The 23,938-nt window shown below is 42.8% G+C and overlaps 1 protein-coding gene, 1 long non-coding RNA gene and 2 other non-coding genes across 14 annotated transcripts; 3 read left to right on the forward strand and 1 right to left on the reverse strand.

Annotated features, from left to right (window-relative positions):
- Positions 1 to 73: 73 nt before the first annotated feature.
- LOC148380135 (myocyte-specific enhancer factor 2D homolog) lies at positions 74 to 23,851 on the reverse strand. 11 transcript variants are annotated; one of them, XM_088364974.1, is made up of 16 exons: positions 23,732 to 23,851; positions 20,938 to 21,060; positions 20,014 to 20,151; positions 11,527 to 11,573; positions 7,932 to 8,225; positions 7,409 to 7,612; positions 7,205 to 7,342; positions 6,883 to 7,120; positions 6,752 to 6,808; positions 6,504 to 6,688; positions 6,236 to 6,265; positions 5,433 to 5,562; positions 5,184 to 5,364; positions 4,876 to 4,944; positions 4,391 to 4,441; positions 74 to 3,688 (listed from the first exon to the last, which is right to left on the reverse strand). In XM_088364974.1, the coding sequence occupies exons 5-16, from the start codon at positions 7,983 to 7,985 to the stop codon at positions 3,256 to 3,258; spliced, it is 1,770 nt and encodes a 589-aa protein (XP_088221100.1). In that variant the 5' UTR covers positions 7,986 to 8,225; positions 11,527 to 11,573; positions 20,014 to 20,151; positions 20,938 to 21,060; positions 23,732 to 23,851; the 3' UTR covers positions 74 to 3,255. The 11 variants fall into 11 exon arrangements, with proteins under 11 accessions (XP_088221100.1, XP_088221103.1, XP_088221101.1 ...); XM_088364977.1 differs by lacking the exons at positions 11,527 to 11,573; positions 20,014 to 20,151; positions 20,938 to 21,060; positions 23,732 to 23,851 and adding an exon at positions 9,748 to 9,957 and having other exon boundaries at positions 6,901 to 7,117; XM_088364975.1 differs by lacking the exons at positions 11,527 to 11,573; positions 20,014 to 20,151; positions 20,938 to 21,060; positions 23,732 to 23,851 and adding an exon at positions 9,748 to 9,957 and having other exon boundaries at positions 6,883 to 7,117.
- LOC148380136 (uncharacterized) lies at positions 12,942 to 19,031 on the forward strand. The gene is made up of 4 exons (XR_015854979.1): positions 12,942 to 13,147; positions 14,294 to 14,357; positions 15,260 to 15,472; positions 18,437 to 19,031. It is a non-coding gene; the product is annotated as an uncharacterized LOC148380136 (long non-coding RNA).
- Positions 21,543 to 21,615, forward strand: trnak-cuu (transfer RNA lysine (anticodon CUU)). The gene has a single exon. It is a non-coding gene; the product is annotated as a tRNA-Lys (tRNA).
- Positions 21,797 to 21,869, forward strand: trnak-cuu (transfer RNA lysine (anticodon CUU)). Its single transcript has one exon. It is a non-coding gene; the product is annotated as a tRNA-Lys (tRNA).
- Positions 23,852 to 23,938: the final 87 nt, after the last annotated feature.

Genomic DNA, 23,938 nt, shown 5'->3' on the forward strand with positions numbered 1-23,938 from the left:
AACGAGGCCAATCAACACGTGCAGAGAGCTGAAAATGTTCAATAAAACTTCCTAAACAGACGAAGCACAAGGGTGAACTTCACTCCGTTTGTCATTTAATATATAAAATACAGTAAAACATACGCAAAAAGGAGAAGGTTTCAAGGGACTTGGATACTTTGGTACAACAAACACTTTTCTGTAAAAGCGGTATAGAATTTCAATAACATCAGTGCATACTTTTGTATATGAAAATATACACAAACTGTATATCGTTCAAGAAAAACAAAACGGCAAAACATCATCTTTACATCAAAACCCATAGCAGACTAGCTCAACACAATATATTAGCTATAAATTTCATCTTTAGTATTTTATTTGCTACATCATTCTGACTGCGTGTGACATTACGGTTACCTGCGTCCCATGCGTCTAACCATGTTTGAATTTTCACCAATTTTTTTTTCTTTATAAATATATTCTATATCTGGATGAAAACTGCAGCATTTAACTGGTACGTTCCTTTTATTGCATTTGCTAATACCGCATTGTCCGATCGTGCAAGTTGCTTTGAATCAAAAGGAAACCAGTTTGGATGTCGGTGAAAACGATGACGGACAGTTCGATGTTTCAAAAATTACAAGCTTCACAAACTAAAAGGCTTCGGAGATGTTTGGCGATGCACTGAAGCGGTACAGAGAAACCTGAACATAACATCATACACAAGTAACAGGGGCCCAAGTGTGTTTCGCCCTCCCTCGTTGAGATTTGTCAATTGACCACAAGGGGGCAGGATTGAGCCAATCGGAGTGGTGTCACTTTGCAGTCAGCTATTGCGAACTGAGCTTGTTTTGGCGTCTCCAATTAAAAGTAAGGTACATTTGATACAGTCTTGATTGGAAAAATACTTGCTTATTAGTTTTCTTTCGTCATGTCATTGCTATCCAATAAATATTTTTTTAAATCTGAACATAAAATGAAGAGGGAGGAAAAAAAACTTTGGATGTTTTTACTTGTCAAGGAAACTCATGCTTGTTGAAATTTTGAGGTTTGTTTTAATTCTGTAAAAAATGTGCAGGGATAAAAATATATATCGTAAAATTTTGATACATGCTTTTTATTGGACAAACTCGACTAAATGGTGGATTTTTTTGTCAATTAAATAATCTTGTCAATGTATTCTATTTTTTATTATCATGCAATTAAAAAAATCTCAACAATATTTTGGCAACAATATCACTATCAATTTCCAATGAAAAACATGTATCTTAAATTGTGCAAAAAAAATGAAAACAAAAAATATTTTTGTAAGAGATAAAACCTTCCCAATGTAAACGATGCATCTGTGAATTGAACGATTTTTGAGATGCATAAAAAGTGGCGCAAAATGATATTTGTAACGTGCTGTCACTATCCACTAAAAGGAAAACATTTTTTTCCATGATTGGCAAAAACTGCTTCGTCTGAGACATAGGTACATTTTTGGCAATACATGCTGAATTATTTTTTTTGTTAACTCTGAAAACAAGTCCTGCTCATCATGCCGACTTTGATTGTCCAATCAAAACATAACACCGTGGCGATCCTGGGGTTCAAATTCACATTTGTCAAGCCCCTTTTTTTTTCTTGCGTGATATCGATTTTGAAAGAAAGTGAGTTTTAAAATGTTGTAATGCAATAACAGTCAGTTCCAGAGCTTACTTAGCATTTTAAAGCTCTGCTAGAAACATCTGCTTTTTGTTGGATTTTTTTTTCTTTTTTAATCAAGAGTTACAACACAGCTAAGCGCTGCCAGTTCATGTGTGGGCTTAACAGTCAAGTGACCGCAGACGAGTAGGCGTGATTTTTTTGGGGATATAATTTGGGGAATTGGTGAATAAGGTCTGACGGAGTAGACATCATCTCTTCTATTTTGACTAAATAACTTGTGCACACACACATTCACGCACCGAGATAATGGCGACGAAACAAATTGCTATTTAAAAATGACATCAAACAATCTTTTTTGACTTTACTGGTTGCCGTAGAAATAGGGCTAAATGTGCGTTTAGATATGAAGCTAGGCTAACGTGAAGGGCAGTGATTGTGTGCGAGTGTGTGTGTTGCGTTTCCAATGTGCGTGTTGGATGCGTAGCAAAAATGACGACAACACGACCGAGCAGGCGCTAAGTGGGGGGTACGCTACCCAAACATATCAACGTCACGCTTGTTTATAATAATAATAATAGCGGACAGATCCACTGAGTTGACATTATTTTTTTTTTTGTGCATTTTTTTTTTTTTTTTTTTAGGGCTAACTGGCAAAGTCTATGCAAATATATGTACATACACGCGCTTGAGGGCAAAAAGCTAACGGAAGCGTTAGAAATATAGAAATTGTCCGTTCACTTTGGGGGAACCACGGGAAAAGAAGATGGGAGGGCTAGCTCGTGCGAAAAATTTGGACATCAAAGTTTTGTAGAGGGTTTGTCTACAAAGTGACGGATCTTCAGAACCACTGACGGAGAAAGAACACAACAGCGTGTCTTGCACAACACCCAAGTCGTAAAGAGCCGCAAGGGCGTCGTCGGGTTTTGTGCGCGCCGCGTTTCGTTTTGGCATTCCGAGGACTACGTCGGCCTGAAGCGCTTCCAAAAAAGAAGAAAAAAGTGCAGCGTGGGAGGGACTTGCTGAAGAAAGGGAAATGTCGCAAAGGGAGTCCCGCAGGGAGTGATGTCCGCTGAATGTGGACTGAATAAAATGGAGGTGAGGAACATCTCTCAAAGTTGAAGGGACCCGACTGGACTCGTCAGTTGAAGAGGTTTTTTAACCCAAAAGGCTTCTTCACTTTGAAATTTTAGGTGTGGACTTGACCTAAATAGCTCACCATGTTATATGATGAGCTATTTTATTTTTGATGTCATATTTATCCAAATGATGAAGCTTGAGTTGTCATCCCTTGATGGAATAAGCACCAATTAGATGACTTGAAAAATGACAATTTCTACTTGCTCGCTCTCGGATTCCTACTTGTTGATTTAAGTGTCCACTACAAAGATGTTTTGCTAGCCAGACCAACGATTCCGAAGTGAAGAAGCTTTTCAGATGGAAGGCCAAGTGTCTTGAAGAGTCCACTTGCCTCTGTTCAACTTCCGTACACGGACGCGATGGTGTCGAGGCTCAAAGCGCGCGCTGAGGCATTTGAATGCAACGTCCTCACATGTGGCGTGTACGACGTGACGTGACGTGATGTGTTTCAGTGTCGTCCAAACCTCCCTGCGTGCTCTCCCTCGCCGCTTATGTGACCCAGGTGTCCAGTCTCATTCGCTTGATGTTGCCACCTTCTGGCTCCGGCGAGGGGCTGAAGTCAGAGCGGCCCGGCCCGACACTCCCCGTGGCGGCCATGTCGGCGTTGTTGTTGGCGCCGCCGCCACCGCCGCCCGTGTCCTCGCGGTCGCTGCCTTCGAAGGAGCTGGCGTTGCTGCTCACGCTGTCTGCGGGCGAGCGTCCCGTAGGCGGCTCCAAGCACAGCAGTGAGCCCGGGTACTGAGGTGGTGCCGTCAGGGTGGCGCCAGCGGACGGAGGCGGCGGGACTGGCGGCGGCGGCGGGGCCGGCGGAGGGCAAGGGGTGCTGCGGTCCCGACCCGGCGACACCGGCTCCGACTTGATGCTGACGCCGCTGCTGGTGTTGACCGTCAACATGGCGCCTTGAGGTATGTGCGCCACGGGCCTGAGCGCAAGAACACCACCACCAAATTAAACAAGCCCAGCCAAATGGGATGACATCATATTTTAAAGGCACGGCGCAAAAAAAAACACCAAGAAGCCATTTTCAACAAGCCTGTGATGCATTCAGGGGCCCTGTGGCTTGACACACAAACGAGAAAGTTCCAGAAGTGAAAACGCAACAGTTTGGATTCTTAGCCAGAGCACCACAACAAAACAAAGACGCTAATGCTAGCATGCTAAGCTAAGAGACAATCGTTTCCATGCGTTTAGTGCTTACGGTGGAATCTGTATCAAAAACCCGGTTGGTTCCGTGAGTAACAGTCAGTTCTGACTTGCTGTCTTCTAAACCAGGTACCCTCGTGTACCTCTAAACTTTGGATACTCACAGGAAATGGAATCCCACTTGAAATGGCAAATCTGATTCATGATTGTTGAACTCAAAATGTTATGGTTAGTCTGTAATAACGTTTTGTTTTGGGAGCGTCCGGTGACAAATGAGTGATGTGTGATATTGGCAATTCACTTCCAGAACAATCAACACGACAACCCTGGAAGGCAGCGTGACATGACGTGGAGACGGGTCGTGACTGCGCACACAGACACGCATGCTAACGGCGGGTGCGGGGATTTTCAGCCAAAAAAAGCGTACATGAAGACAAACAGGGCGGGGCGGGGGGGAGGAAAAGGAAGTGGGATACAGTACCGGCCCAACCACTCATCTCTACCCAAGAGCAGGTTGGACGGAGAGCCCAGACTGTGGGGAAGAAAACAAAAGGTTGGAGCTTCCCCCCTAAAAATACTGACATAATTGAGCGTTATCATAAAAAAAAAAAAAACACAATTATGTCGTCTGAAACAACACAACTCTGCTCACTGAGGGGAGGGGACTCAACACTAGAAAACTCCCAATGACCACAATGACACATCGAGTTCCTTCCTGCTTCGCTAAGTCGGTCGTTGAAGCAAAAAATGTGCAGCGGCAAAAAGACAAAAAGACTTAACAACCTGACAGGGACAAACGCAACACCCACAAGTGACAACAAATTGTGTGACAGATTCTCTATCGAGTCCATCGCTGCTACTTTAGCAAAAAAGAGGTTTAGCTGTCTTCCTTACAGCCACAAGGTGGCGACACTGGACGCACACATTCTCGCAGACACACAGACAGGTTTAACGGTGGCCGTTCACCTCAGATTGGCAGCCAGACTGGACACCTGGCTAGACAGCTCGCTGCTTTGTTTGTCCACGCCCCACATGCTGCATGGCGACAAGAGCACAGAGTACACTTCAAGGACCCGCCGTTCAAACTAACGTCTCCGAGCCCAACCGCGTAAGAACCCAGGGTGGGTTGATTTGTCTCTTTGCGTCGCCAACAATAACCCCAAAATGTTTCTATGATGTAGAGAGTGAAATGGTGAAATGCTGGAGAAGAAAGATGAAATGTGTTGGATGAAGAGCATGCGAGTGGATCAGAAGGAATAACTAAGAGGACTTACACCAAGTTGCTGAGCGACGCCAGATTGATTTGCTGCTGTTGCGTTTGCTGCTGCGGCGGCGGCGGTTGCTGTGAGACGACGGGCTGCTGCTGCTGCCACGTCGCCACGCTGGTTGGCAGCAAGCCGCCGGGAGACGCCAGGGCGTGAAGCGCCGTGATGTCGGCGCTTGTCAGCTGGTACTCTGAAAAGAAAAATGGGGATTTTAAGTTGAAGATAATGTATCAGCAGTAATTGGGATTTTCTATTGACCTGTGTTGTATGCCGTGGGCATGGCGGAGAAGGGGAGGCCCTGCGCCAGGAGGCTGGGCGTGGCCACCGACACCACGGGCGTGGTGAGGGTCTGGGCCACCTGGGCGCCGACCGCCAGCCGCTGGGCGTTCTGTCAGAGGGGGAGAAACAAAAAGTTGTTGCACATTTGTAAAGGCTCGTAGTGAGACCTAACACGATTACATTAAAGGCAATTGGATAGTGGTAATAATTCTCATCTCATTATTCCTCAGAGAGACAAAGTCAACCACTGAGGTCCTATTAAATTAATTGCTAACCAAAACAGCAGCACCTACTCATATCGATTGAAATCTAGAATTACTGCGTTTGAAGATTTGTCCCCGGGGATGCCTTTAATGTAACGGCAGGAAACGTTGATGCGCTGTGGCTGAAGAAGGTGAAGATGGGTGCATACTTGTCAGTGAACGAGGACCATGCCATGCGGCGCTTCCCTCTTTTGGTGTAAAGAGTACAGTAAAGCCTCACCCATTTGAAGATGATCATTTCTCGGTCGATTGTTTAACTCAACTTTTTTAAAATTCATCTTGCCCCCTAGTGAGTGAGGGTTGACTGTACTCATTTCCTATCCTGGATGATGACGTTTATGATGCTAGGACCAGAGAACAACACGGTCATGAGGCCTGAACCGCATGCAGTCACACACTGAGGAGGATCATCCCGAGAAATGCCACGGAAGCAAAAAAAAAAAACAAGCAAACAAAACGACAACAAAACCAATGTGTTTTCTTTTTCCATCCCGACCATGCTAAGAGGCGGACATTCACCTCATTTACCAACTCCAGCTCATCCTCTGTCTGCAAAGGGTGGCAACAGAGAGGGGTACATGTTTGTAAGAAGTCACAGAGCTCAAAAGCAGGAGAGGGTCTGGCCGCATTGACGAACACGCGACAGCCCGACGGGAAATACAGCGGCTGGTCTATGTGTGTGTGTGAACCATAAAATATGCTCAGCGGCAACACCTGCAAGAATGCGGCCGGTCTACCGCCGTTGCAAAATGACAAACGGCAACAAAACAAAAGATGAGCGGCTCACCATCTGCATGAGGCTCTTCCCGCCCTGCGAGGTGATGACGCGGAGGTCCGGTTTGCGCCCGCTGACCATCTGGGGGCTGGCGGGCGGCGGCGGGGGCGACTTGGCCGGGGCCACCTTTCCCAGGCTGTTGCCGTTGGACACGGCCAGGAGGCCCGGCGAGGCCCTGGCGCTGGTGTAGCCGTTAGCTGCGCATAAAAAGCCGGGTGAATACGACAAGTCATGAACAAAACCCCAAATGAAGCACTTACGGACTGGACTCGGACAACCTCCGTTTGAATTATTCAGGTCACCTCCCAGGAGCGCACCTGTTGGATTCAAAGGAGAGATTCCCAATGAGCACACAAAAAAAAAAAAAAGTTGGGAAAAATAACTCGCTGACCTTGGTGGAAGCGCTCACCTGCGCTGGCCGGTCTCTGCGGCAACCCGGGGGAGACTGTGTTCCTCGGAGGAGCCGGTTGCTGTGGCGACAGGAGGTGGGTGTCGGCGAGCGACGACGCCGTCACGTAGGAGGTAGTTACCAGCGCGTTGCCAGGGTTGCTGAACTGCAGCGGGCTGGGATTGGACGCCTGCACGGTGACGGGCATGGTGAAGGTCTGCGGCGGAGCCGTCGACTGCTGCTACGGTTCAATTGACGCGCGTGGGTGAGTGAGTGACGTGCGCGGCGCTTTGGAACCAGAAGACCGCATTGATTTCACACTCACGCCGTAACGCTTGAAGAGAACATCCAGGTCTTCTGTGGTCTTCCGAAATTTGTCGTCATTTAAGGGACTCTGATCGATGGAGTCTTCGCCGTCAGGTTCGGGACTGTCGCAACCATTGAAGCCTTTCTTTCGCAAAGTCTACAAATGAAAAAAAAAAAAAGTCAGCAAAATTCGATGCTGTAAAAAGGTGTAGTTTGACGTCACCTCGATGATGTCGGCGTTGGTGCGGCTCTCGTGCGGCTCGTTGTACTCGGTGTACTTGAGCAGAACTTTGTCCATGTCGGTGCTGGCGTACTGGAAGAGCTTGTTGGCGTGATTGAAGATGATCAGGGCGATCTCGCAGTCGCACAGCACGCTCAGCTCGTACGCCTTCTTCATCAAACCGAATTTGCGTTTGGTGAATGTCACCTAGGAGAACCAACTTATCGTCATGATTGTGCTCAACATTTTCACTAAATTGAAAAACAGTCTTGACCTTTTAAATGTGTCATTGAAACTGCTGTTATTTCTTTGCGTGCAAAGTCTCGGGACCGGGCCCGGCGTATTTCGTTTCAACTTCACCACGACAGCTGCTCGCACAAGTGCACGGGTGTCAAACATGCCGAGCATTCAGCTGCCAGTAACTGGCATGAAACTAGAAACCGCCGCAGCCCTCAATCTAACTCGGCCATGCTTTAAAAGTTCACTCAGCGTTTAGTTACAACCTCAAAAACAGTCCCTCACTTACCTGCTTGTTTCTTTCATCGGTGATCCGCTGGATCTGAATCTTTTTCCTACCCATGATGCTTAGAGGCGGTCAACTCAAATAAAGAAGATTTCTCTCTCGTGCGGTCCTGAGAGCTTTTTTTTTTTTTTTTTACTGCGCTGAATAAAAAAATAAATCAGATGCGTGAGGGCGGCGGAGGACAACAGCAGCGGCGATGCTGGCACATTTCTCTGGCCAGGTTGAAGGTGAAGCGATGGGCGGAGGAAAACCGCTTAGGTGAAATAGCTGATAATGGAGGAGTGTGTCGCTCCTCACCTGCAGGGGACACAAATTTAAAAAAATCATTATTAAGTTGTTTTTTCGCTTTCAAACACGACAAACGTGTTAATTTTCTTTCGTGGCGAGGCGAGATGATGCGCTGGATCCTGATTGATTATCAGAACATAGCTGTTCTTATCTGACATTATTCCCGAGGCGGTTTGGAGTAGATGTATCAATGTGAGGGCACACAATGACATCTTTCTTCTTGCAATATGGTATAAAAAATCATCTTGGATTGGAATGACTCAGGCCCTGTGAGGCTTCTGAGCACCCTCATTAATGAGTGCAATTGACACGTTCATGCAATGCACCCCAACTTCCCCTCAAGGCACTAACGGCTCACTCAATTAGAAGCGGCCCGGCGTACTGATTGGACTCGGCGAGAACAAGGTCAGTTCGGTTCTTTAATGAAATTTGTCCAAACTGAAATTCATCTCGTTGGATACCCGGAAGGAAAAAAAAAAAGAGACAAACGGAGCACAATGGCCAACTTGTTATTTCAAAAGGGATGAGTGGGGGCAGTCATTTGGTTTATTACAGCGAGATCAAATTGGTTAAATCAGCCAAGTGATGCTCAAGTGAGCCTGATGAAGGTGGTGGTGGGGGGGGGACGCAATCACGCCGAGGGTCTTCATCTTTCTGTTGTGGAGTACGCTCATTAGTGCCACTGACCTTTAAGTGGACTACACACTAGCCGATGAAACGTGGCAGAGCAAAACACACACACACAATTATTTCCACTTGTTTATTTGTTGCAATTTGCATAACCTTCACATCAACATAATGGCCAGTAGGGATTTTGGTAATGGTTGTTAAACCTGCAACTAGCTACCTGGACTCTCTCCCAAACTTTGTTATCTGCAATTGTCTCACTAAACATGATAAACAATGGATGGCTGCATAAACTGAACGACATTAAAACAGAATCTCATCAAGTCAAACTCAATCTAGGTAAATATTAAGATTCTCCGCCTCCAGAGAAGCCTCAAGGACAGAAACGCAACGAGATGTGCTTTGATCAAAAATGTGATCTCACAGGTTTAAAATAAAAATGTTTTTTTCCAATTCTATAATGTGGATATGTTCATGACGGTCCACATAGGATTTTTATGGGGACGACGTCGTGGTGTCCTTTGACAGATCGGAGACAGACAGGCCCACTGACGCACGAGACGGACCACTAGTGTCATTTGGGGACATTTTAGCGAATCTAAACCGTGGGAAAATAAAACGCAAGAAAAAAATGACGTTGAAGCGAGAGTGCACAGGAATCGAGGCCATTAGACAATCCCTCCGGAACGAGCTGCGGCCGACAGCCATTACCTTCCGTTGCAACTCGATAGACACGCACTACTTTAATTCACATCACGGAAACTTAAGTTTGATTAAACAAGCGCATTAAGATAAGCGATATGCGTCGCTATGCATTCGAGATTTAAATAAGCAAAGCAAGCGGCGGCGCTCGGGTGCAAAGGAGGGGGGAAGACGCAGGAAGGAAATGTATCACTCCACTTACCCTGAAATATTGCCGATTAAAAGCCCACACAAGACACGGCTGCCGGGACGGAATACTTCTCACTCAAGAACCATCGATTAAATTACGCTTGCGTGACGTCTCGTTGTGAAAGAATCCGCGACATTTTATTCCATTTCATGTTTTAAGTAACTATACTCTCCACCAAGGCGACACAGTGCAACCAGCGTATGATAGACGTCATTGACGTCAGATTTTGATGGACGTCCAGGAGAGCCAATGGGAGGCCGAGGCAAGCTGCGTTTCAGCCAATCAGCGCTCATCACGCAAGCGCGGCCCGGTCCCACAGGAGAGGACATGACGGAGGTGACGGCCATGTTGTGCCGTGGTGTTTGTATCCCTCCGCCACAGTATTTACATTTTGCATGATTTTTGCATGTGGGCAAAAATATTTGTGGAGACTAGAGGCGCTATGCTGGAGTCCGTTAGTTTATTTATTTCTGCACATCTCCCTATGCCACTAATTCAGTGTCGAAAAATGACTAAACGACGTTTTTGTTGCCGACATTGTCCTGACAGACGTGACGGCATCATATCACTGCACACTGTATGACGTACACGCACTAAGTGGTTTCTATGGACATGATCCAGAAGACTCTGTTTATCGTTCTTAGTTTTTCGTGCTTTTATTTCACTTCATGAATGTGGGAAATATCCAGCCAGTCCGTGGGTTATATCAGGTGCTAGACTAGTGATTCTCAAACTGGGGTTTTTGGACCACTGGAGTTTAAGCAAGGCGAAACTTGGGGTTCTGTGAAATAATTTGCAAAAAATGTCTTATAAGGTTTTTTTAAAAGTGCTTTCCAACAAATTGATGCTGGAGTGCCATTAAAGCAATAAACCAATTATTCCTCCCTACCTTCGCAATTTAAAAGCCCTGAAGGGATTTTAATGTATCACAAATCTGACATGCATGCATGAGTATTTTTTTAAAAGGTGTGTTATTACAATCTCCACTATTGGAGGATGAATGATGGTAATCTTTTCTGTAATAAAAAACATTGTAAGATGAAGCACTTGTAATGAGCGGCTTTACACACTTTGGCCCGACGAGGGCGCGATTGTGTCAAAGATCTCCACCATTCTAAAAGTTGTAATTCATAATAAATGCACACGATGGCAGCATTGTGCCCGAAGAAATGAACGCTCACCGCTTTCTTGTTTCATAAAGCGGATTATTTAAAATGACTCGTATCAATTTGAGCCATTGATTTAATCCAAAAATAAATGGGCATTTAAATTTAATACATATTACTGTGAATGGGCATTACAAAAGATCTGCAAAAGCCATACATTTATGCCCATGGCAATAAAAAAGACAGCTTTCACATTTTGAGAAAACAAAATAAAAGTATCTTGCCAAGTAAAATTAAATTTGGATTTGATTTTAAGTTTAATTACATTTTTTAATTATCAAATATATTTTTAAATATGAATTTGTCATTAAATTATGTACATTGGTGGAAAAATCCTGTTGAGGTGTGTTTTCCAATGATATCAGATGTAAAATAAATTTAAAGTTATTGTTTTACAACCAGAGAAATTCAACACTGCAGCTTCTAATTGTTTTCATGCATTACTGGTGCTTCCATTAAAGCGATTATTTAAAAGGTGTGATTAAAACATAGATGAGCTTTTCATTTAGTCCACTGTTGTGTTGCAGTGGAGATTTATGGCTATATATTGCATTTCAATGTGGACAACACTCGAGAGGTGCAACCTTCAAAAAATTAAGAACACAAATTAGAAATTCAACCTGACCTTCTTGCAGCTCACCATATTTCCATTCCATTTGGCCAATGATTTACCTGAGGAAAAATAAGTAGAGAAAATTGAGATGGAACAAACAAAAATAACATTGTTAACTCCAAAACATATGCATGACTATGAAAAGGACACAAGGAGTGTTGTTTTTATTTTTATTACAAAAATAATTAGTACACACTGCTGAGGCTGTCTGCATACTGTTGCTAACCAAAACAGCAGCACGTACCAAGGCACGTCAACAGTCTCCATATTGTAAGACATAGTGACACAAGTTGTGGGAAAGTCCATCGGCAAATAAACGCATGACTAAAATGTAGACTTGCAGTTAAACGGTTGAGAAAGTTGCTTTAGAACAAAAGGGGAAAAAAAGAAAAAGAATGATGAGTTGGATGGCGTCTAAATGGCGCTGATTTGCATGTCTGGTGCTCCACGCTGTGCATATTTTAGTGTGGAGCAATGTGGCCACTCATTGAGGTGGTCTAGACAGACATGACATGGCCGGGTCAACTTCTTGCATGCAAATGTTGAGACAACATGACTGCGCACACACACGCGCACACACAATGGTTTTTGGGTGGATTGCCTTTCATTGACGGACTCCAACATTTGGGATTATCATGTTAATTAAGGGAGCCTTGTCGAGACTGTGGCAGACATCAGCATCTTTGCAAAACGAGAAATTACTTTTTGATGTGTTTCAGAGATTCTCTTATTAAAAGTGTCGGTATGAAATCTTGTATATCAATTCAACAAATTCGAATATCAGTTCTGTGTATTGTGTCCATGTAGCCGTTATAGTGACCTGGTAGATATAATCTAAGAATGTTTTTTTTAAAATGAGAGACCACATTTATTTAAATGTTGATAAATTGTATTATTATTAAAGTATTTTTTTGATTTTGAGTTATTCGTCATATTCTGCTGAGCTATTTTTTTCCTTTTCTTAAAAAAAAAAACTCGACTGTAGTTTGGGTGTATTTTTTTCTGTACTCAAAATCAATAGTGCTGAAAAAAGCATAAAACAATTTTTTCCTTTTCATTTTGATAGAATTTTTTCTTTTTTCAAATCAAATATAGAAAACACAATTGACAGATATTGAAAGTGTGCAAAAAAAAGTCCTTGATAATTCATAAAGTCATAATTTTCCCTCCTAACCCCCACTTTTGGGGACCCCTACCCCCAAATTGAATCCCTTAATATGCTGCAATGACAAAGATATAAAAATAAAGACCTTTTTTCCATTTTCTCACATGTCACTCAAAAGTGAACGTTTGTATCTTGCGCAGAGGCATCTCAGTGGAGGATGAGGAGGGTGTGGACCACTGACTCACAAAGAGGGGGCGTAGCCTCGGGGGTGCATATATGATTTAGGACAAATGAGTTGCTCGTGCACTCCGAGCCACTCGACGCTGCGCGCTGGTGCTGATGGTGGCGATGTAGTTCTCTGCGGCGTGGACCGTGCCATCTCCCCCTCCTTGAATGGAGGAGGGAGGAGGGGGGTAAGAGGATGTGATTTTAAGAAAGGGAGAAAATCAATGGACGAGACCGTTGGGACGTCACTACATGCGCCGCTCGTGGATGCTCTCATCTGGGACGCCGGCCGAGGGACCACCGGTAAGAAAACGTCCTCTCGTGGATTTTTCAAACGCCGTCGGAAAGGCGTCTTTATGCTATAGGGAGGCGAGCGAGGATTTACACGCAGGCCCACGTTAGCTTGTCCTGCATAAATCCAAATGTTTTTGTCAGGGGGGAGAAAAAAGTGAGGATGAAAAATAGCTGGGAGTTTTTGTTACTTTGTGGAGTTTTTTTCGTGTCACAGGTGCATCTCAAACACGATCTAGAAGACAAGTTCATGATCGAGATTGTATTTACTCTTGGAAGGTGACGCCTCATTGCGTATATTTTAGAGATTAGCGTTCAATAGCTCTACAACTGCCGTGTTTGGTGCACGAGCATCCTCAGTTTCCAAAAAGTGTGCAACCATGGTGCCAAAAAATGCACTTGAACTCAGCACATCCATTTACAGCACACTTTCTAGGCCCCCTAAGGATATAGTCTGAAAGTTTGCATTGAAAAAAAAAGGAATTGCAATTAAATTCTTTAACTCAGTTGACACAAATCTCAGTGTAAATTGAAAAAACAAAAAAAACAATTAAAAAGTATTGTATGAAATACAATCAATTAAAAGTAAAATAAAAGTATTGTATAAAATAAAATAACAATAATAATAAAAATAAAAAATGCTGCAAAATATAATAAATTTCAATTCTACTAATTGTGCATTAAGATCTTTTTAAAGTAAAAAGCAAGCCCCCTCTCAACCATATATTGCACTTGAACTCAACAGTTGCGTTCAGGGTACACACAAAAGTCCCTCCCCAGCGTAATTACATTTAACTGATTACAAAACTGAAAATGAACACAAAAAAAAATCAGTATTTAAATTTAGCAATTGCAGTCACGGCTCACATTAGGCTTCCTACATGTACATATAATTGCAAATAACAAACTACAGTCTTTTTAAGAAAAATAATAGATAACAGTCTTTTTAAGACAAAAAATATGCACACACACACACACATCTTTGCAAGACTACGACGACGTGCATTATTACATAAGGCCCCTCGCTTCATTCCATATTGATCGTTTTGGACCATTGTAATGATACTAATCAAGATTTTTTTTTGGAAAGAAGTTTAATTTTGCCCTCAAGCCATAAATGAGACGATAAAATGATGTTTTCTTGTTTACGACCTCTAGGATCCTCAACTACAAAAGCATCACGGTTGAAGTTGGATTGAGTAGGCGCCTCTTCTTCACAGGGGTAAGTTCTATATTATGATTATTAATACACAGTATTATTACTTTTTTTTGTCCCCGCCCTCAGTTGACAGCATTTATGGCGCCTTTTTATGTTCCTGACTACATTTTGTCATTTTACTGCCACGACACACATCGCAGTGTGGGCCACCTGGGAGGACTACGAGTGTATCGATAATATATTGTCATTATATAGGCTATAAATATGTATTTTGATGCTACCGAGCCTTGCTTGCATGAACGGGAACATATTACATATTCTATACACATATGAGGCCAATATGATTTAAAGATTACACAGGAAAAGTAGCTTTTTCGAGTCATTCATATTTGAAAGTTTCACACAAACAATAAAGCTCAAATGTCTTATTCGAGAAAAATATAATTGACATATCATGGATCTAAAAAAATGTAATTACATAGACAGTTGTTATCTACTTAATCTGTGTGTGGGTGCGAGTGTGTGTGTGTGTGTGTGTGAGAGGTTATACAGGCTAGTAGTATTTTTTTTGCATGTTGCACTTCAATTAATTTTTAGTGGCCTTAGTGTGTGTGTGTGTGTGTGTGTGTGTGTGTGTGTGTGTGTGTGTGTGTGTACTAATTAGTGATCACACTTCTGTGCCCACGCGGTAATGACGTCACTTTTGCTCAATCTCTCCTCCTCCTTTCTGCTTTAAAAAATTATGGAAAAAACCCAATAATTGTATGAAAAAAATGAACATAAACGATATTTAAAAGGAATTGTTAAAATTATTGTCAAACAGGTTTTTGAAGAATAATTGAATGAATTTCATTTTGACACATGATCCTTAACACAACAAGCTAGGCAGCATAAAGTTAAATATATTGATGCTTTTCATGTTGTATAATTTTTATAATTAAAATTTTTTTGCTTGGTTCTCGCAGGTGCACAGGAGGCTTCGTAGCACGCGTGTGTGTGTTCAGGCCCGAGGGGTTGTCTGTTATCTTTGGTTATCTAGCTGTATGAGTGACGTACATTCTTCATAAAGCTAGATAACCGAAAGTAACAAGAATCCCATTACATGCCTGCACCGATGACGAAAAATCAACAAAAGCACACGCAACACGATATGATGTCAGTGGGAAAAAAAAAAAAAGGTAGGATGGTGTGTGACAAAAAGGTGTGCGACATGCTAATCACTGTTGGAATGCTCATTATATTTATTTATTTGTTTATTTATTTATTTATTTATTTATTTATTTATTTATTCATTCTTTTTGTGTGTGTGTGTGTCTATATACTGTACACGCGATTGTTTGAATGACGCACAACTTTTGCATGGTACTGAATTAATAATTTTGGTGCAATTTTTCACATTTTAAGAAAAGCTACGAAATCATTTCCCAGAGGGCCTTGATAAATTTAGGGAAAATTAAAATATTTTTCTATTGTTTGCCAAATAGCTAAATTGCCCAAGTCCTTTTTTTTAAGATTTTCATAAAAAAGAAAAGAACACAACAAATTTTACCTTTTAAAAATCTGTCGGGCCTTATCAGGTGTTTATACACTAGTAATTAATTAACACGTAATAAATTGTTACACAAGAGCTGTAAATTGTGGCAATATTGTTCGAAATTGCCAAACGGTGATCTGACTCTTGTACCGCAAGTCATTTACAAAAGTTTCACACATTTGTAGCAGATTTATTAACCCTTTAATACACTAGCAATTATTTTAAACGCAAAATTATTACATGAACAAAAGCCGTAAAATTGCAGCATTATAATACATTTATGAACGCATTCTATTTTTAGATTCATCTCCCAAAATTCCACTCGTGACATCTTCCGAAAACAAACCTTGCTCCTCCCTGACATACACTGCAAATCTTTTGTACTACTTTCCTATTAGACGGTGATGCTTTGAGTGAAAAGCACATGCTAACGGGAACCTTGTGTCATCTTGCGGCCATTTTGTTGAACCTCTGTGTTAAAGTGACCGTTCGCCTTCACGTGGCAAAAGTGTAGACACTTTTTACGCTATACGTCCTTCTTTCGCTTCGCTTTCACCTATTTTCTTTCTTCTGTTTGTTTTTTTTTATACCCCAGCTTGCCTTCTCAGATGGTCGGGCCTGATTTGTATGCATTTGCATAATGAATGTCATTTGCATGCTCGGGGGCAGACCATACCATGAGAATGGCTGTGTTGTGCATGTGTGTGTGTGTGTGTGTGTGCGCTCATGCATAGTTAGTTAATGTGCGGGCCATATATTAAGCTCATGTACACGTTTTTTTTTTTTTGTTTTTTTAAATACACAAAATGACCACGTGTGTTTTTTGTAGCCTTACGACGTGTGAAGGAAAATAACTTGTCGGTGGTGGCATCATGCCCGCCTCAGCAATGCGACTCGCTCTTCAATCCCATAATCCTCCTCGCTCTTCCTCCACCCCGCCCTCTCCCACGCATGCAAGTCGCAGCCCTGCCACCATCTTAGGAGAAAGACTGGCACAAAATGGCAGCTTGTGAGAACGTGCATTGACGGCCACCCCCACTTCGCCTTTACATTAGCCTACGTGCTTTTCCGCGCCATTGCCCAGCTTCGTTGTTAATTACCGCCACTGTGTTAATTGTAGCTCAGCCCGCCCCGAGGGGACGAGAACGGAGGAAGCTGAGCGGCGATGCCTTTTGGGTGTTTGCCATTTTTGAGGGCAGCTGTGGCTTGGGCGTCACGGCACGGTGCCATCCGACATTTTGTGTTACTTCGGCGTGCCGCTTGGGATTTTTGGGTGTTAGAAGTAGGAGTGAACTGCAAGGTGCCGTAATTGGCAAAAAAAATATTAATTAATAATCAATAAATTGCAACTCTTAGTATGGCCCTCTGAACGAGTAGGTGGGAAAAAGATTCCCCGCTCGTACGTGTTGCCATGGAGATGTTTCAGCGTTACACTTTGACTTTCACCCCTAACTGCAAGAATGTCGCGATTGTCTATTTGTTTGGGCGTTTTCAAACGGGTATAAAAGCGGGAGGTTCATCTCAACGCGGCGCAATGATTCAAGATGACTTGTGTGTGTGTGTGGGAAAAAGTGTCGTAAGTAAATGTGAAAAGAAGAGGATGAGGATGAAGGGGGGGCAGATAGACGAGGCCAGGCAGACCGCGACAGTGAGATCTCAATAGTGAGGGGCCTTCTTTGTGCTTGTGTGTGAGGTTTATTTGGGGCGGGGGGGGGGTGTTTGTTGGGTAGGGGGGGGTCCTTCCCCGGGCCCTCAGACAAGCGACACATTGTCCTGCCCAATGCGCGGCGGCACTTGTGGCGTAACGCCATTATTTAGGCCAGTGGAGGGAGCGGGAGTCTAGCGAGCAGCTTAACCAAAACGCCAATTAGAGCTGGATGGCCCTGATTAATGGACGAGGGAGATTGGTAAACAATGGCGGCCATTGTCCGAGCGGGGCCCCCCGCCGATCAACCCCGCGCCCCGTCTCTAACGCATACAGACCCCTACCCTGCTGAGTCCGTTCTCACAGTCCTTATACAGACCAGCCAGTTTCACACAGAGATCCAGCCAAAGAATCGCATCTCCGCCTAGCTTGTCACGCTGCAATCAGCTAGCTGGCGTTAAACCCGAATGAAATCCAATATGGCGATGAGTAAATAACCCGAGGGGTTCCTCCTCTTTTATTAATCCCCCAACCACGCAATGCTTTATTTAGCGCTGGATTTCAATACAGCCTACACATTGTTTTGTGTTATTTTTTTTAAGCATATGAGCTGCATAATTAGCCCGCCACGTACGCCAATCAGGACCGTTCCGATGCAGGGTTGCTATGGCGACCCAATCAGGGCTTGTAACCCCCCCCCTTGGAATAAGAGCGTGGGAGAAAACGTGTTGGGTAGTTGAGACAATGACGGAGGGATGAGGAGGAGGAGGAGGAGGCTGGCGGCCATATTAGTGTGCCATCTGCGGGTAGTAAACTACAGTTTACAATGTGTGGGGAGCAAACAAAAAACCCGGTTAAGGCTTCGTATTTATTTAGCTTCTCGTTAAATGTGCAAATTAGAATAATTCACTTGTATTGATTAGGTCTGTATACTGTATTTAATGTACGCTTTCTGTCTTGCAGGGTTCTTTTTTCTGGACCGTGAAAGCTGAAAAAGTGGAAAAAAACAACAGATGAATGGACATTTTTCTGATGGACAATGTTAAATGCCTTGATAATATGTTACATATCATTCTATGAAACAATAATATGTGTAGTAACCGTTAAATGATTGTGTTAGCATAATTGTATTTCTTATTCAGTTGGGGTAAATTAGACGGATTTATATTAATATTTCGGGTTATGTTTTGGCTGAAAATGTTTCACTTGTGCAATGATGGTAATTTCGTGATTGGACAATCTGATACTATAGAACATATTTGTCTTTTTTTTTGCACATATTTGCTGAGTTTGCACGTTAGCGTCTTAATACGGGTTCAGCAAGTTATGAATGTATTTAAGCATATGTGCAGTTATAAAGATTGTAGTTTGAGTCATTTTGATTGTCATGGCATTTGAAATGTTTCGTGTTATGAGTTTGTAATAATCGGAGAGATTCGCCAATGACCTCTGACCTTTCAATGCACACATCCAGAGCTCTATTTGCACAAGACTTTGTACTATGCAATTTTTGTTCCTGTTGTTTACACGCTCAATAAAAACATGTTTACAGTGAGGCAATAAATGTCTGCATCTATTTTGTTAATCGCTTTTCTACATACTGTGGCGCATCTCTATAAACTGAAATATTGTTGAAAAGCTTTTTTAAATCTAACCTGTTCACCAGAGTCACATCTGGAGGCACAGCTGTTCTCGGAGAGTCTTTAGATTTAGCAAGAAAAAGATGCAAAGGTCATTATGTGACTAATTTAAAGGCGTCAACCATTAGCTGTTTTTGCTACTTCACATAAAGAATTATTTTTATTGATATGAACTCTACCCAGCAACAAGTGGAAGTGCAAAAAGAATGTCTTTTCCCGCTTAAATTAAATTATTACTGCAACTGAGCACTATTTCAAATTGTGTAAACTCGAGGATCCTTGACTCTGACTTATTAATGAGACCCTGAGTCCTGATGAATGAATGAGGAGGCGGGGTGGGGGGGGGCATATGAGCGGTCGGCCCGCCGGCCCAGACGGCGGAAAAGTTACGGGAACCGTCTGATTATAATGGAATCAATAACAAGACAAAAAGCTCACGTCTGGGAGGGAGAATCGTGGGAAGTGCCGCCAAGAGCCTGATTAGCATGCTGCCTAGCGAGTCCTTGTTGGAGGGCGGGTGGGACCCGGGCGGGACCCTATGGTGAAGAATGGCTATAGGTGGGGGGGGGGGGGGGGGGGGGGGGGGGAGGCCAGACTGGGGATGTGGAAAGTCAAGGAAGACAGCTTCACAAAGACTGACATGGTGCTCGGGAGGGGGCATGTGTGTGAGTTGGGGGGGTCTGGAGGGGTTCGTGGGGGCCGTGAAATCCGGCGGCGTGAGGGGAAACGAGTTCAAGTTCAAGAGCAAAATGCCGGCAGATGAAGACAAAATGCATCCAGGGAAAAAAATGTAGTGTGGCAAAAATGAATTTTGGTGAAATGTAAAAATAAAATGTTACATTTGAATTGTATTTTTATTTTTTTACTTTGAATGAAAGCAAACAGATAGATTTTACTTACGTGGCGCTTTGGCAAGCAGCGGAATGCGTCAGGTGTCTTGGGATGGGCTCAACGAGGAAATGACTTCCACACAGGTCAGAGGTCAATAAACTTGATCTTAAAAGGCCATCTGAGAGGGTCATGCAGAGCCACCTCCCACTGCAACCACACACACACATACACACACACGGGGTCAATTATGTGTTGTGAGTTGGTGAATTAGGGAGGAAGTGACCATTGTCCATCCGCCCCTAGGGGTCACATCTTTTCATGTCATGCTCATTTACTGCCGCCCAAATATGTATATCAGAGTACTAGTAAAAAATTATGAACAGAAAGAAGAAGTCAATTAACTAAAACAAAATGACTCTCCCAATGCAATCTCCAAATCGTACTTTTGGTTGAGGATGTTCCTTGGCTGATTCCTTGAATGTGACAAAGAGCCTGTGAATGAGAGGAGCATGCATTTTGACCTATCGAGCAAAGCGTTCCCAGACCACCGATGGCGAGATGGCAATACCACGCTCTTTGTAAGCGAATCGTTCGGGTCAGACGGCGCAGACAGCCAAAGAAAAGGCAGGCGAGATGAGGCCCTTCAAAATATCTGCATCATACCATCCATGTGTGTACGTGTGTATAAGATAATATTGTTTTAATTTTTTTTTCCAATATTGAAACATATTCCAATAGGACACTCACGTATATAATGCTACATAAGATTCTGTAATGCTATGCTTGCCATAAATATTAGCCAGGGCTCAATTAATTTCAAGAGAAACTAGAGTTTGCAACAAAATTATAAAGAGAAACGGTGAACATCAATTTTAGTCCCCATAATGCGTTTAAAATAGGCCCAGTATGTAAGTGAGGGGCGGAGAATGGTGCATAATTAATGGTGAAAACAAGTCAGGAGCACACTTGTAATGACCACTTATTCCCACTCACTCTGTCGCCTGGGAGCAGACGCGACAGCTCAACATGGACGCCGGTCTACTGCTGCTGCTGGTGGTGAGAACCGACTGGGAGTCCTCCATCCATCCCAGCTGTAGGTTCTCCTTTTTTTTTTGTCTGCAACACACAGAGGAGAGGGTCAGAGTTCAAATAAGTTCACAGGATGGAGGGTCTTTCACATGGTAATGCCTCAAGGGGAGCACCAGACAAACACAGCAATGATTGTCGCCAAAGTGTTTGTTTAAATGCGACTCTCTCACGTTTGATGGACACGTCGGTTTAGCAGGTGGACGTTAGTGACTTTAGATGATTCGGCCAAATGTCAAGTGTGGATATGAATGAAAGGACATTGGGCAAGAATGAATTGTTTCTGAAGGACACCGGGCCTCCTCAGAGGAGGTCTCATTTAAATCTGATGTTGCATTAAAAAAAGAAATCCTCTTAAAAATTACATTATAATTACCACTGATTACAAAATCATTAAAAAAATTATTTTGCTATAGTAGTTCTAGAACAGTCCGGAAAGACATCAGGCGAAGGTTCTTGAAATCTGTTGATAGATGAGTAGTAAATTAGACATTAGCGGTGGACTGCACACAGCCCGGCTAGCTCAGTCGGTAGAGCATGAGACTCTTAATCTCAGGGTCGTGGGTTCGAGCCCCACGTTGGGCGCTAATCTTTTTGCTCCCTTCGCAATTTATTCCAACCATGTTCACAAAGGACGAAAACAGTGTAAATCACGTTATAATGGTCGAACTACGAAAATGTTTTCCAATTTTGCAGTACATCGATCGGCCTTTGGATTATATTCTAACCGATTACATAAAGGGTAGTGATTTACTTGGAATGCATCGCCCGGCTAGCTCAGTCGGTAGAGCATGAGACTCTTAATCTCAGGGTCGTGGGTTCGAGCCCCACGTTGGGCGCAAGCTTTTTATATCGCTCAAATTTAAATTTTAAATTCATATTAACTAATGACATATTCCTACCTGCAACGGCAGTCAATCCTTTTTCATCAAACGTGATTTCTTTCATACAAAAAAGGACGCCTCGGGGAATGACGACATAAAAGGCTGTATAATACAAAATCAGATCACAGAGACCTCTAAGGGACGCTTGTGGTATTGCAAGTCTTAACATTGACGACTGCAGGAGAACATTTAAATCGCCGTATTTCTGCAAATAGAGCAAATTATACCAAAGCAAAAGTGCAGTTGAAAACTAAATCTAAAAAAATTCTTAAAGACAAATTGAGGCAGACTGAGCACGACTGTGTGTTGCTGTTGTTTTGTTTGGCAACAGATTTGGGAGGTGATTAGATCCAATTTAAAAAAACAAACTAAAAAAAAAAATCAGCCAAATTGTCTCTTTCTATGGTTAAATAGAACAAGTGACATTTTACTATTTGCTGTTAATTTTTCTACATACATATTTAGGGTTAATCAATCTCGTCGAACAAACGGGTTCCCCTCCCCGGCATACTGTGCGCTCAGCATGGGTTCAAATTAAAACCTGTTTGTGTGTTCACACCGCCGCCTGTCAATCCGTCCTCCCCCCACGACGACATAGTGCAAATTGGTGCAGCGTGAACACAACCACTCCCCCTGTGCCGTAGGTCTAATTAGCCAGGATTAGAGGAGCCATTACCGCGGCAGGCCCACGTCAAATATAAAATCTTGGATGAATTCAAAACTCTCTATACTGTATTAACATTACAGAAACACTGATTTTGTAATTAGCAATGCTAACAGGCTATTTGGCATTAACCTGACTCGCTCTATTCCAGTTAACACCAGCTATGGGTCATTTTCGGGTGTTAAGGACCTTCCATTCACATGCCTTCAATTTGGGAGCTACACGTGCTTGGGTCAAAAGAGGAAGTCCACAAGGAGTCCTTAAAGGCTGGCCTCTGTTCACACTCCAGAGTGACCTCTTCACCTCAAGGTCTCGGGTCACAATACGGTCCCATCTGGAAGAGTGAGTTATTTGGGACCATTGACAAATGGGGGGGCAGAATAGCCAATTATGTTATTGAAGGGCCGAGAGGAACACCTTGCCACACATATTGGGTGCCAAGATGTGGGGGTTTTGCCACTATGGGGGGCTGAGGGGGGCTTCAAGTTAGTTGCTTTCCTCAGAGGCACACATGAGTAAAGAGCAGATCTAGATATTTAACGTATTTTACATTATTCTGCTGGAATTAATGCTTACAAAATAACTACTTCAAAACATGTTTAGTACCAAAGGAAATAAATCAAATACCAGAAAGGAGAAGAGTGAGAGAAATAAAATGCGTTTTCTATGTATAAAAATATAAATTGGAAATGCTGTTTTCAAACCATATTGCCCAGCCCTGCAAGAAGCTATAAAATACCATTACATTATTATTACTGTATTTTTTTTATTTATAACCTCGACACTAAAGAGAGCATTTAGCTGAATAAGAAACGCTAAACGCAAAATAACAAGACAAAGGTACAACATTTCGCTCAGAACACATTCTGTATATTTTGAAGCAATGTCGCCACCTTGTGGTAATAAGAGAAAACTGCGACTCCACTGTCAATACAGTTTTGTACACACACGTTTGAACGTGCGTCACTTCTAAGTGCAATTAATTATTTTACTGAAATAAAACCCAACGAAAAACACAAAAATACAATGCGGGCATCTTAAGGAGGACAATTGGGCCCAAATGCAAACACACGTTCACGTGAAACACTCGGATTATTCAATAACTTTATCAAAAAGACAAATAAAAAATAGGAACACAAAAATGAACACTTACCTTTTACAATGACACGTACGTTGTGGTCACGGGAGTAAAATAAAACACGATTTAAAAACGAATATTATATTCGTCCGTAGTTAAGATGCGTCCATTTTAAAAGACTTCCTGGTGTGTGACGAAGGCACCTTTATGAGATCAGTCACGTGACCCAATTATGACTTTAACTGACTTTAATATACATATCGTTACGTGATTTTTTTTTAA

Source organism: Syngnathus floridae, chromosome 21 (assembly GCF_059516105.1).
Source record: "Syngnathus floridae isolate MCC-2025c chromosome 21, RoL_Sflo_1.0, whole genome shotgun sequence".
NCBI classification, from domain to species: domain Eukaryota; kingdom Metazoa; phylum Chordata; class Actinopteri; order Syngnathiformes; family Syngnathidae; genus Syngnathus; species Syngnathus floridae.